This window comes from Taeniopygia guttata, chromosome 10 (assembly GCF_048771995.1).
Source record: "Taeniopygia guttata chromosome 10, bTaeGut7.mat, whole genome shotgun sequence".
NCBI lineage: Eukaryota > Metazoa > Chordata > Aves > Passeriformes > Estrildidae > Taeniopygia > Taeniopygia guttata.
The window spans coordinates 12349940-12361288 of record NC_133035.1 but is presented as its reverse complement, the minus strand read 5'-3'; the positions used below and the strand labels follow the sequence as shown (position 1 = coordinate 12361288).

The window sequence follows — 11349 nt, the reverse complement described above, 5'->3', positions numbered from 1 at the left end:
GTCCCACTGCAACAGAGACACAGCAATTCTGGAGTAAGAAAGAAAAAAGGTTCTGTTTCTGAGAAGTTGTAGCCTTTGTCCAATAAGAGGGGGGAAAGGCTGAAGCTCTTTTAACTGTCCCATTTTTCTCTCCCAAAATACCAATGTCTATGTAGTAATAATAATAATAATAATAATAATAATAATAATAACACCAATTTAAAAATAATTATGACCATTATTGCTATTAATTGAAATGATGGTTAACAGACCTGGTTCTGGTGTCACAGAGACAATTGATAAAATGCCACTGATAACCCAGCCAGGATCAACACTGCCCTGTTAAGTAGCATCACACCAAAAAGGAACAAAGCATTTCCCACCCGTCCCTGGCTAAAGCCTGGCACTGTGCAGTGCCTGATTGTTGTGTGTTAGTGCAGCTTTTTAAATGCTAATCAAAAACTGCTCTGCACAGAGCTCTCCTGCTCTGGAGCCACCGTGTCCAACCCCTCCACCACCTGACTGCTGCAGGAGAAAAAACCCCAGCACAAAAAAATCCAAGTGATTTTCCTCCTTTTCCTTCCCAGCAATTTGATACTACCTGAATTCAGCGGGATTTGTCTGTTAAAAGGGCACAGTATAAAAGATAAAAAATAGTGATATTCCAAAATAGTTCATGTTATCCCAGAGTAAGAATTATCAAACAGCAGGGTATCAATGGACCTAGTAGGATGGGCAATCTTAATAAATAAAAACATGACAGTACCAACAAATTAGGCATTTTAAAACCAGAGGCATCCCCTCTGTTCAGGCACAGGCTCTTTGAATTTCTCTAAGTATCCAATGCAATTAAAAGAAAAACCCTCTGGAAAAGGCAGTGTTACTCCCTGATAAAAAAAGGAAATGAGCCACAGATGAAAGAATGGAAATAATGTATAAGCCTTACCAGAAACACATCAAGAACAGTAGCCAAATATCAGATAAAAGTAAGTTGTTCCATATCTTTACAAAACGGTGTTTTAATTTATGATTTCCTTTTTGGGACAAAATTGAAAGAGCTCAGGAACAGTGACAGAAAAGTAGATTCTCTTCGAAGTCAAGGCTGACCTGACTGTTCAGAGAAATGCTCTGACCACTCTAAGTTAAGATCAGAAAACCTGTTGTAGTTTGTGTCAGAACAGTTTAAAGAAAAACTCAAACTTCAAATCAACAAAACTCAGAATATTTTTTCCAGTATTTTATTACATAAAAAGTTGATTGTCCATTGGAAATTTTTCACAAAGTGCAACCACATCCTGTGTAGCATCACTGACAAACTGTTTTTTCTGAGTAGGACAGCTGGGTTAAAAATTTAACAGTAGCTCAGAAAAGTTAGTTATAGCACTAGAACAGAGCAGCCACTATGGTGGGAGGAGAAAGGCAGCAGATGTTTTGCTGTCATGAAAACAGATCATTTTCCATGTACCTCTGTATAGAATTGGAAAAAAAAGGAAATAATAAGAGCTATAATTACTACCCTACTGGTTGAAATTAGTTTTAAAGGAGGTATCTCAATGTCCTGTATGTGGAACCAAAAAATCTGCTATTGAAAGCCTGATAAGCCTCCAAAGGAGACTCCATCTGTCTTCTGAGTCTGAGGTACTCATAGAACATTCCTGGTCTAATTTTTTGAGGCTATTTATATATATATATATATATATTCATGCGTGTGGATATATATATATATTCATGCATGTGGTAGGGTTTGGGCTTCTTAAATCATCACCAAATATATAGTTATGTAACACTGTCCCAGGACAAGTGTAACTGTCTCAAAGACTTTACCAGTTTTCAAAGGCAATTCAGGTTATTCTTGGGTAATGAACTGTGATAGCAGAAAAAGATTGGCTGGGGTATTTTTATACCCCAGAAAGACTGACTGCCATATTACACTTACTGGTATATTTCAGTATTTGTTTCGTGTAAAGCATGAAAAAGGTGGAAGAAAAATGGAAGAGTAAAATAAACTTATTTTGTGAAGGCATCATTTTGGTTTTATATCAAAAAGCAACTGCCAAGTCATCACACAGATTAAAAACCTAAAAAGAACCAAACAAACAACAACAACAACAAAAAAAAAAAAAACAACCCAAACACTTTGAAAATTGATTAAGCTATATGGCACAAGACTCACCTGCATTTGGCATGGGCAACTGACCCAGAAACAACCAATCGACCAACAAAAAAGTCAATTGGCTGGTTCAATTTCAACAAAGCTCCTTTTAAATACAAAGGGGAAAGACCCAATCTACTGTAAATGTAGATTTATGAATGACTGAAGTATCTATACCCAAAAGCTGGGCTATAGCTATAGTGTAGTAATTGTTTCTCCAACAGTCTCAAACCCAACCTGATCAAAAAGGAAATAACATTAGGAGGAATACAAAACTGCACTTCCATGTCTTTCTGATCAAAATCTGAATCGTCACCTCAATACCATAACTTTGGAAAGCAAAAACTCATTAATATTTCATTTTTATAGTTTAAACTGACCTCTTGTTGTTCCCTTGAGATGAGATGCAATATTGTTTACAAAAGGTGGTGCGAACCCAGAATATGTGACCAAATGATAAATTAGTTTTGCACAAAAATTGGACTGCACATCAACTATCCAAGTATCTACTGAGACTCTTCTCAACTCCGCTGCACATCTGCATTAGTAGTAGAATATAAAAAGTTAATCCTGAAGAAACAAATTTTAATTTTCCACTGAAACAGGTACAGGCCTGTTTAATGAAGTGTAGCTGCAAAGGTTTCTTTACTCTAAATTCATACAAATATAATTAAAATTAAATGAAATGAATCAACTGGAACCTTAATCAACATCATTTAGTCCTGACATATAGAAACCAAAGATGATTTAGTCTGCCTCTTGAATACATAACCAAATGCAGATCTATTTAAAAGGTTTTACTACTCTTCAAAACAGTAAGTTTAGTGCCATCTTTTATTTTAGAACAAGGACTCAGTTACAGCTTCGTACTTTTGATACCGTAGTATTCCACAAGATCAACCATTATGGTTCAATTAGGACCTTTTATCCAAAACACTTGGATTTTAGCACCTTAAAGAAAAAGGAACACCATACCAGTATTGAATGAAGACAGTTGATACTGTGCTCATCCTCTGCAAAATGATGTGGACCACACTACTCGGTGCCTTTTGTCCCTAACTGGTAGTAAGGCAGAAGGGAAACAATTCTAAGCAAAGCATTTGACTGAATACAATCTGAGTAATAACAAAACCTCCCCAATTATACAAAATATTGGCTCTCTTATGTCCAACTTCTTAGAATTCAAATTAAATGGTAATTTACAATCAAACAAGTCAGTCAGGAATCTGTACCAAGGAAAAAACCAAAATCTAGCCAGATCAGCATCAGTAAGTGATATGTCTAACTCAAAGTTTAACTCTGTGCTCTAATGAGGGCTTTTTCAAATATTTAAACAAACCATTAAATCAGTAAACCAAATTAACTTCAGAGTTAAATGCTTTTTCTTTCAGCTCACTGCCTGAGTACCAGGGCACAAGGAACAGCTGCTTCCACAGGCACAGTCCTTTAGCAGCAGGAGCAGCCTGAATGCCCTGGATTCATCTTCACTTTTCACCCTGACACTGCTCGTGCAGGTGCTCCAATTCATTCACTTCTGACAGAGTGTCCCTCCTGTACAGATCTGCAGTCCATGAGCAGAGTTCCTACCTAGTGTCCATCACACTCCTAAGCACAGATTTCCTGGGACACAACAGATTGAGTTTATTTTAAAGAAACAGGCAGTCTCACCAAACATGACCTAAACCCTGTAATTTCAGGCATCTTTGGACACTATTCTTTGCTACTTTGGGCAGTTTTGTGCCAACTATGTCTATCAAACCATCATCCAAGAGAAACTTTTCACACTGCACTTGGCTCTCAGCAGCTGTGAACCCATGATTTACACACTTAAGATGGACACAGCTACTGCAGATAAACATCAGTGTATTCTGAGACCATAATTCTTCTTTTCCACTTAAATTAAGTTTGTGATGTTAGACACACAGATTTGTATGCTAGTTTTAAACAACAACAAAAGCATAAAAAATTACAAACTAAAGCAGTCAATTGCTGCCATGAAGCATTACCTTTCCTGTAACTAAACAAATGGTCAACAGCAATGAGTAAACTCGTGAATTTCAACATAAATTTAAGCTTCAGTAGTCTCTGCTTCCTTCCTCCCCCAAACCCAGGACTCATCAGCAGATTCCCTTCAAGGAGCAGCAGAGCAGGATTCAGTCTGGGCACCGTGGCTGTCATAGCTCCTCTCTCTGGTTGGTTGCTCGGTTGTCCTCTTTGACACCGTTGGATTTCTTCTCTGTGTCTTTTTTCTTCTTTGCTTTGTCAGGTTTTGTTTTGTTTTTCACTTTCTCATTTCCATCTGCTCCTTTGCCAGGATAAACCTGACCTTCCAAAGTAACATCTGCACACCTTTCCTGATTTATCAGGAAGTCCTTGATCTCCCAGGCATAGCCACCATCCCGCAGCATGAAGATAGCCCGATTGGAGCCAACAATAAACCTAGAGGAAAAAAATCCATATTTTTTTTTCAGTTAACTCTGTGCTTTTCAAACACTCCAGCATTTGCTCAGAGAGCCTCCATGTCTGAGGCACATGTTTAAGAGCAAGAAGCCGGTCTAGCTGTTGCCTGGGGGTGGGGACAAGAGAACAATCTTCTATGACATTTAAGAATAAAATGTATTAAGTATATCAGTAAGTAATCAAGGAAGTAAGAATAAGGAAACAAATTTAGAACTAATTTGGCACTATGTAAAATCCACTAAGGAGCATTAAATTTGCTTTATACACTTAACTGCAACCCTTCTCAGCCTCAATAAAGAGCACAACACTCTCTGTTTCAAAATTATGCTCTCTCTCAGAGAGAAAAAGAGTCACATTTTTTAACAGGGGAACAAAAAGCCTTTTGTGGTGACAAGTCCTCAGAGTGTGATGCTTTCCATCAAGCACATAGAGGCAAACTACTGCAGCTAGTACTGATAAACAGCTGAACCACAGTGAGATAAAAAGAATCAGGGCTATACACACATAGTGCACAGGCACTGAAGAGGTTTCTGCACCACACCACAAGTTTTGTCACAACTGACAAAGAAACAGAAATAGTAATGGATGTTGGAGATAGAGAACTGCAAAGGATGACCAGCTGAAAAGGTTTACAGGAGGAAAGAAAGGGTGCTGCAAAGGCAAGAAGTTCATCCTTGTGCACAGCAGCTCACCTCTGCACGTCGTAGTTTGCGTTGAAGAGACTGCCCTGCCACAAGCTGGTGATCTCTTCTGTCTCCTTTTCTGTTGGATTTCCTGACACTGTGACAAACATCATCAAAGTCTTCCCCTTCTTTGTCAGCTTCAGGATGCTTTCAGGCTTGCCTGGATCTATTTTTGAGAAATCTATTGGTGCTGGAGGCCTCTTGTGTTCAGGGAGATCTCCCTCTTCAATGTCATCATCTTTCTGTTTTGAGAAGGACAAGGAAGCTTTAAATTCAACTGTTCCACAAATACATTTTGAGTATTTTTTTTAAATTTATGTTTGTTTAGAGAATAACTGTGCTTTGATAAAGTTTCTTTTAGCTGAATGATGCAGACTGTGAAACCAAAAGTGACTGCTGTTTCAAGATACTTCACCAAGAGTGCTCTATCCATTTACAACCCTCCTCTGAAAATTATGTACATTTTCATACTGACAGGTGGAATCTCATTTTATCATATACTAAGAAATATTTCAGCCTTAAGGCTAATTCAATACAATTCCACCTATGAAACTCATAAAATGATTTTTTTTTTCGTTCACAGTTTCACAAATATTTATTATGCATGCAAGATGAAACGGGAAAGTTGCAATAAAAAGCCTTATACACACATATATGAAAACACATTCATCTGATACTGCTTTCAGAGGTCAAAACTCACTTCTGGGAATCATGTGATTGCTTGAGAATTTAAGTTCCCTTACTTTGTGTCTTGAAACAATTAAACCCACAAGAATTCAGATCTTCTGAGTGCTTATGCCACAGGAAGACTTTGATTAAAGGTTTCATGACTTTTCTAATGCCCAGATGCAGCTCACAGCCTGACAACATAATCACACAGAGTAAATCACTCCCACAAAAAAGAAAAATATTAACCTCTCGGTGCCTTTGCTGGGGCTGACAGCCATTTAAATATTTGGAAAGGCACAATCAAACTGCTGCCCCTTAAAACAGCTCAACTGTGAGCTGAATATGGCGTCAATTTACATTAAACCAGAACTTGATTTCTGTAACAGCAAACTTTAAAGTTCATGGACTACAGAACAGAAGCTGTAGGAGCCTTAGATTTTATCCTTTCTTTCCTTATTCATTTTGTCTTTGTTTCAATTTTGCAAGATTGAAACGTACTTTCAAGTAGTTCACATGCCTTGAAATTTCTGAAATGAATGAACCAAGAGCAGAGGAGAGTCCAAGAAAGTCCCTGCCACCACTAAGTGGGAAACTTATCTTACAGGAGGCCAGAGAATGGTCAAATTGGTAAAGTACAGTGAAAATACAAAATCTCATGTGATTGACTAAAAAATATTCTCCACAATTAAAAGAAGCTTAAGACTGGTTTGACTAGAGCAAAGCCAGCTTATTTCACAGTTCTGAAAGAAAAAGGCAGAAAGAAACATTTCCAAATACTCTGTATGAAATATAGAAACTGACTTGGGATTTAGTGACAACATGAGCTACTAACATGTATTATTTATTTTTTTCCTAACTATGCAACTAAATGCTCCTGAAGTTGTGTTCTTTCACTTTGAATGGGAGTATTATCAGAAGATGCCAAGAGCTCCCCTAGATGGCATTTATTTTCTTATTTCCTGTACAAAATGTCATGCAGCTGTGCTTCAAGCTATCTAAAATGAAAAAAGTGAAGGAAAAGTGTAAGCTTTTGCTTTGAAAAGCGGACTGTCCTGGTTTAGGGCAGATTTGGGAGGAAACTTCCAAAGGGGTCCCTCTAGAAAGCAGATTCAAGTGGCCCCTCTCTCTACTGGTTCGGGAAAAGATTTCCTTGGAGAAAAGTGGAGAAAAACCTGTTTATTTAAGATGCAAAGTACTCACAAGGATGAAAAATGAATAGTATTAAACAATAAAACCTCTCACTGTTCTGAAGAGATGGCAAGTTCAGAAAATCCTTTTTGTGGGGTGTAGTTCAGCTCACTCAGTCTCTTATCAGTCCCTCCTGCACTGGAATTGAATGGAATTTTCATTGAATTTCTACTAGGAATTATTTTCTTCAATTCTGATTTTTTCTTCTTAGAACAAACCAAGCCAACTTACTTTCTTTAATATCTGATACCATGTTCAGATATGGATCTCAAAGTTACTTGATTCCCTTGGGCAGGTGCGGTAGTCCCTCCTGCTGTGTCCCAGGCCTTGGTGGGCCACGGGCGTGAGCTCCTGTGTTTTCCTGGGTTTTTAGTCCACAGCAAGGCCAATCAGTTAGAAGAAAAAGAAAAGCCACAGTCCAAGGAACTTCTCTGCCTCAGCTAGCTAAAAACTAACTAAAAGCAAAGGAGAGCTCTCTCCTGCTGTCTGTGAGAAGGAAGGCTGAAGCTCTTATCTCTGTTTTTGACTACAGCCCCACAGACATTCCACCACTTCTGCTTCTCCTCCCCCTTCAGTCTCAGACCTAGTTTTAAGGGTGCAAAACTTATTTCTGGGCTAAACATACAAAGAGGGATACAGCTCAGCATCATAAAGTCACCCCAGGACACAGACTCACTCACTTAAACAGTAACATGATGTTCCAGAGGAAAAGCATTACATAGACACAGGAAAAACTGCATATTCCTTCACTTGGGATTTAGTGACAACATGAGCTCCCATTTCAGAAATTTCTCATAAATGCCCCGCATTTTGATTTTTAAAACATTAGTAATATATGCCACTTAATTGCTTTGCCTATTCAATGATCAGAATCAAGCCTGAGAAACCCAGAGTTTGTAACAGTAATGAAGTATTTAAAGCACTTGACATTTCAGTAACTTAGAGACCTCCAGCCCCGATTTCTCAGTTCTGTGTCCAGCTCCCCAGGAGTCCAGGCTTCAGGAGAGTCCCTTTCCACAAGGAAAATCCCTCAGTGGCTTCCTCCAAGCTCTAGCTGTGCAACTGAGCTGCTGAAGCACCTCTGCCTCTTTGCCCTGTTGCTCATCCCTGTTTTCCACCAGGCCACTCTCCTGGATCACCAGGCAGTCATGCACATGGTGCAAGGGGCAGCCTGAGACCCTGAGCAGAGAGGTGGCTGCTCCTGCTGGGAAAGCTGCTGGAGCCACACACTCAGGCTTGTGACCAAACCCAAGCATGTCACAACCACCAGCCTCCAAAGGTTTTAGACTAATTGCCAGGGAAATAAAAAATCTTTGGAGTAATTTCATTCAGTTGAAAGTAATGACATTTGATTCTGTACAGATCTATGCCCTGTGCCCCTCATTCCCAAGCATAGTTCCTGCTCTTGCCTGAATTCACAGTGGCCCCTTTGTTTCTCATCCCACTCCACCAAATGCACTCATGCCATTTCTCCTCCAGCCACCACCCCCTCAATCCTTTCATGTTCCCTATGTGTCCTGACTCCCACCAGGCAAAATACCCTGCAGCTGACCATGCCAGGAGAGCAAACAACCCCCACCCAGTTGTTGAGCCCTGCCTCGGTCCCTGCTCTGCTCTGTTTGCCCCTCCCCAGGGACACCCAGCCCCAGCAGTGACTCCCCAGCTGCTCTGCCACATCTGCATTTGTGCAGCACACCCTGACCTGGACCAGGGACCTGCTCCAGCTGAAAACAAAAAACCCACCAGAGCCTCCTGACCTGCCCACTGGGGCTGGAGCAGAATATACAGTCAAGAGTCACAACAGCATTAACTTGAGTCTCCCTTTCAGCCATCTCATTAAAAAGAGATGCTCACCTTTTAAGGTTTGTTTTTTTTTTTCCTACAAGGCCAAATTTGGTTTAAGTTGGGCAATATAAAGCCTTGCATTTTTGGAAGCTGGGCCTGCTGGGTCCTTGGCTGATGCCACTAACAGAAAAGTGAACTTTCAGCCTTTTATTAATTTTATTTAAAATTTTAACTCAATTTTCTAAGAGCCTCCCTTCCTAAAGGGATATATGGAGTAACAATCCATGGGATGAACAAATCCATAACCTGCCAACCAGGACAAAGGCAGGCATCCATATTTCCAGTTACTTTATCTATAATTCACATATAAAACACACTTCTCCACCTTGACTTACAGCTGCAACTGGTATTACATAAAACACAGGTTTTCTCTCTATTATTTCTTTCAGGGTTTTTTGCAAAATATTCCAGGGAAAAACCTCACAGGAAAGAATAAATGACAGTGAGGAGTGCTCTGGCATTCATCAGAAGATGATGAAACATAACATAGTGAAAAGAACCTAACAGTGGCATGACAACCACATGGAGAAAAGAGTGATGGAAAACCACCAAGTAAAGTTAAGGGATAAGAATGAAGGCGACGAGAGCGAGCTGGAAATGGAAGTTGTTACTATGAAGAAAGATAGGAAAGAAACACCAAACCAAAACAACGTATCTACCCGGTAAACGTGAAATTAGTATTCCTTCTGGTATCCACCCCTTGGTCACATAATGTGTATGGAGTTCGAAAATACCAGACTTTTCAGCCAGACGAGGCTGCCGGCAGCCTCTGGGGAGGCGGGACAGGGCCAGCCGGGCAGGGCAGGCTGAGGCCGCCCGCCGCGACTTTGAAACCCCCATACACGGACCCGGGGCCTCGGAGGAAGGAGCGCGGCCCCGGCCACCCTCCAGCAGCTCGGGGCTCCCTCCCGCCCGGCGCCGTTCGGGCCCGGGGACTCCCCCTGCCCCGGCCCGGCCCGGCCCACCGCCCCCGGCATTCCCTCCGCCGGCCCCGGCGCCTCCCGCACCTCCCACTGCTCCAGCAGCCGGGCCATGTCCGCGTCGTTGTAGTCCCGAATGTCCTTCTTCTTGGGCGGCCCTTCCCGCCGCTTCCCCTCGGAGCCGCCGGCCGCGGCCGCCGCGCTCACACACAGCGCCAGGGCCAGCAGCGCCCAGCCCGCGGCCGCCGCCATCTTCTGCCGCCGCGGGAAGGCGGCCCCGGGCGGGCCGGAGGAGGAGCTGGAAGGGAGCGGGGCGGGTGGATCGGGCCGGGAGGAAGAGATGGAAAGGGAACGGGGCGGGATGGGTCAGGCCGGGAGGAAGAGATGGAAAGAGAGCGGGGCGGGATGGGTCGGGCCGGGAGGAGGAGCTGGAAGGGCGGATCGTGCCGGGCTGGGCGCGGCCTTGGCCGGGTACCCGGAGCGACCGAGGCCGGCGGGCACTGCCGGGATTACCGGGCACGGCCGGGGTTACCGGGCACGGCCGGGATTACCGGGCACGGCCGGGGTTACCGGAGACTGCCGGGGTTACCGAGCACGGCCGGGGTTACCGGGCTCTGCCGGGGTTACCGGGCACGGCCGGGGCTGCCGGGCACTGCCGGGGTTACCGGGCGCTGCCGGGGTTACCGGGCACTGCCGTCTCCCCGGGTGCCGCTGCCCCGCACCAAGCCCCGCTCCGGGCAGTGCAGGGCCCGGGCAGGGAGTGAACGCTGGGCATTGAGAGGATAAACCGAATAAATCACTGATGGGCCCAGCGCCTGGCGTCTAAACTGTGTGGTTGCTTCGTGGTGTCTTTAAAACAAAAACAGGATGAAAAGTATCTGGGTTTGCTGATCTGTGGGATGGGAACTGGGCTCGTTGTATGAGTCTGCTGATTTTGACTACTGTCTTAGCAATATTAGGTTTCTAAAAGAAAACTATTAAAGTTAAGGCTCTTTGATACTAAATACAACCCCGGGACATTTGACCGCCACAAAAAAAAACCCCAAAAAAACAAAAAAAAAAACCCAACAAAAAAAAAAAAAAACCAACCCCCAAAAAAAAAAACCCCAAAAAAACCCCACCAAAAAAAACCCAACAAAAAACCCCAACAAAAAAAAACCCCAAAAAACCCAAACAACAAAAAAAACATCCAAAACAACAACAAACTCCCCACAGGTTTTCCTTTGTACAGGCTGTCTTTCCATTATCTAAACCAAATTACATGCATGGATGTCTGCACAGCCTTATTTCACTCCAATCTTCATTTTTTTTCCTCATGGTAGCATTTTAATTACAAATAGCACAATCTTCTACCTTTCACCTTGGATTGCAGCAAGTTTAAACTTGGGAATTCAAGGAAGCATCACTGTTATTGCTGCTGGTAGATATTAATTGCAGTAAGGCTGATTAGTGC

General features: G+C 42.5%; 1 protein-coding gene across 1 annotated transcript; it reads right to left on the bottom strand.

Annotated features, from left to right (window-relative positions):
- Positions 1-1201: 1201 nt before the first annotated feature.
- Positions 1202-10207, bottom strand: MESD (mesoderm development LRP chaperone). The gene is made up of 3 exons (XM_004176901.6): positions 9984-10207; positions 5284-5516; positions 1202-4570 (listed from the first exon to the last, which is right to left on the bottom strand). The coding sequence occupies exons 1-3, from the start codon at positions 10146-10148 to the stop codon at positions 4306-4308; spliced, it is 663 nt and encodes a 220-aa protein (XP_004176949.1). The 5' UTR covers positions 10149-10207; the 3' UTR covers positions 1202-4305.
- Positions 10208-11349: the final 1142 nt, after the last annotated feature.

Coding starts and splice junctions, on each gene's coding strand:
- MESD (XM_004176901.6), bottom strand. CDS start 10,148: ATGGCGGCGGCCGCGGGCTGGGCGCTGCTGGCCCTGGCGCTGTGTGTG. Junction 5,517..9,983: donor GGCTGCTGGAGCAGTGGGAG/GTGCGGGAGGCG, acceptor TTCTCAAAACAG/AAAGATGATGACATTGAAGA. Junction 4,571..5,283: donor GCAAACTACGACGTGCAGAG/GTGAGCTGCTGT, acceptor TTTTTCCTCTAG/GTTTATTGTTGGCTCCAATC.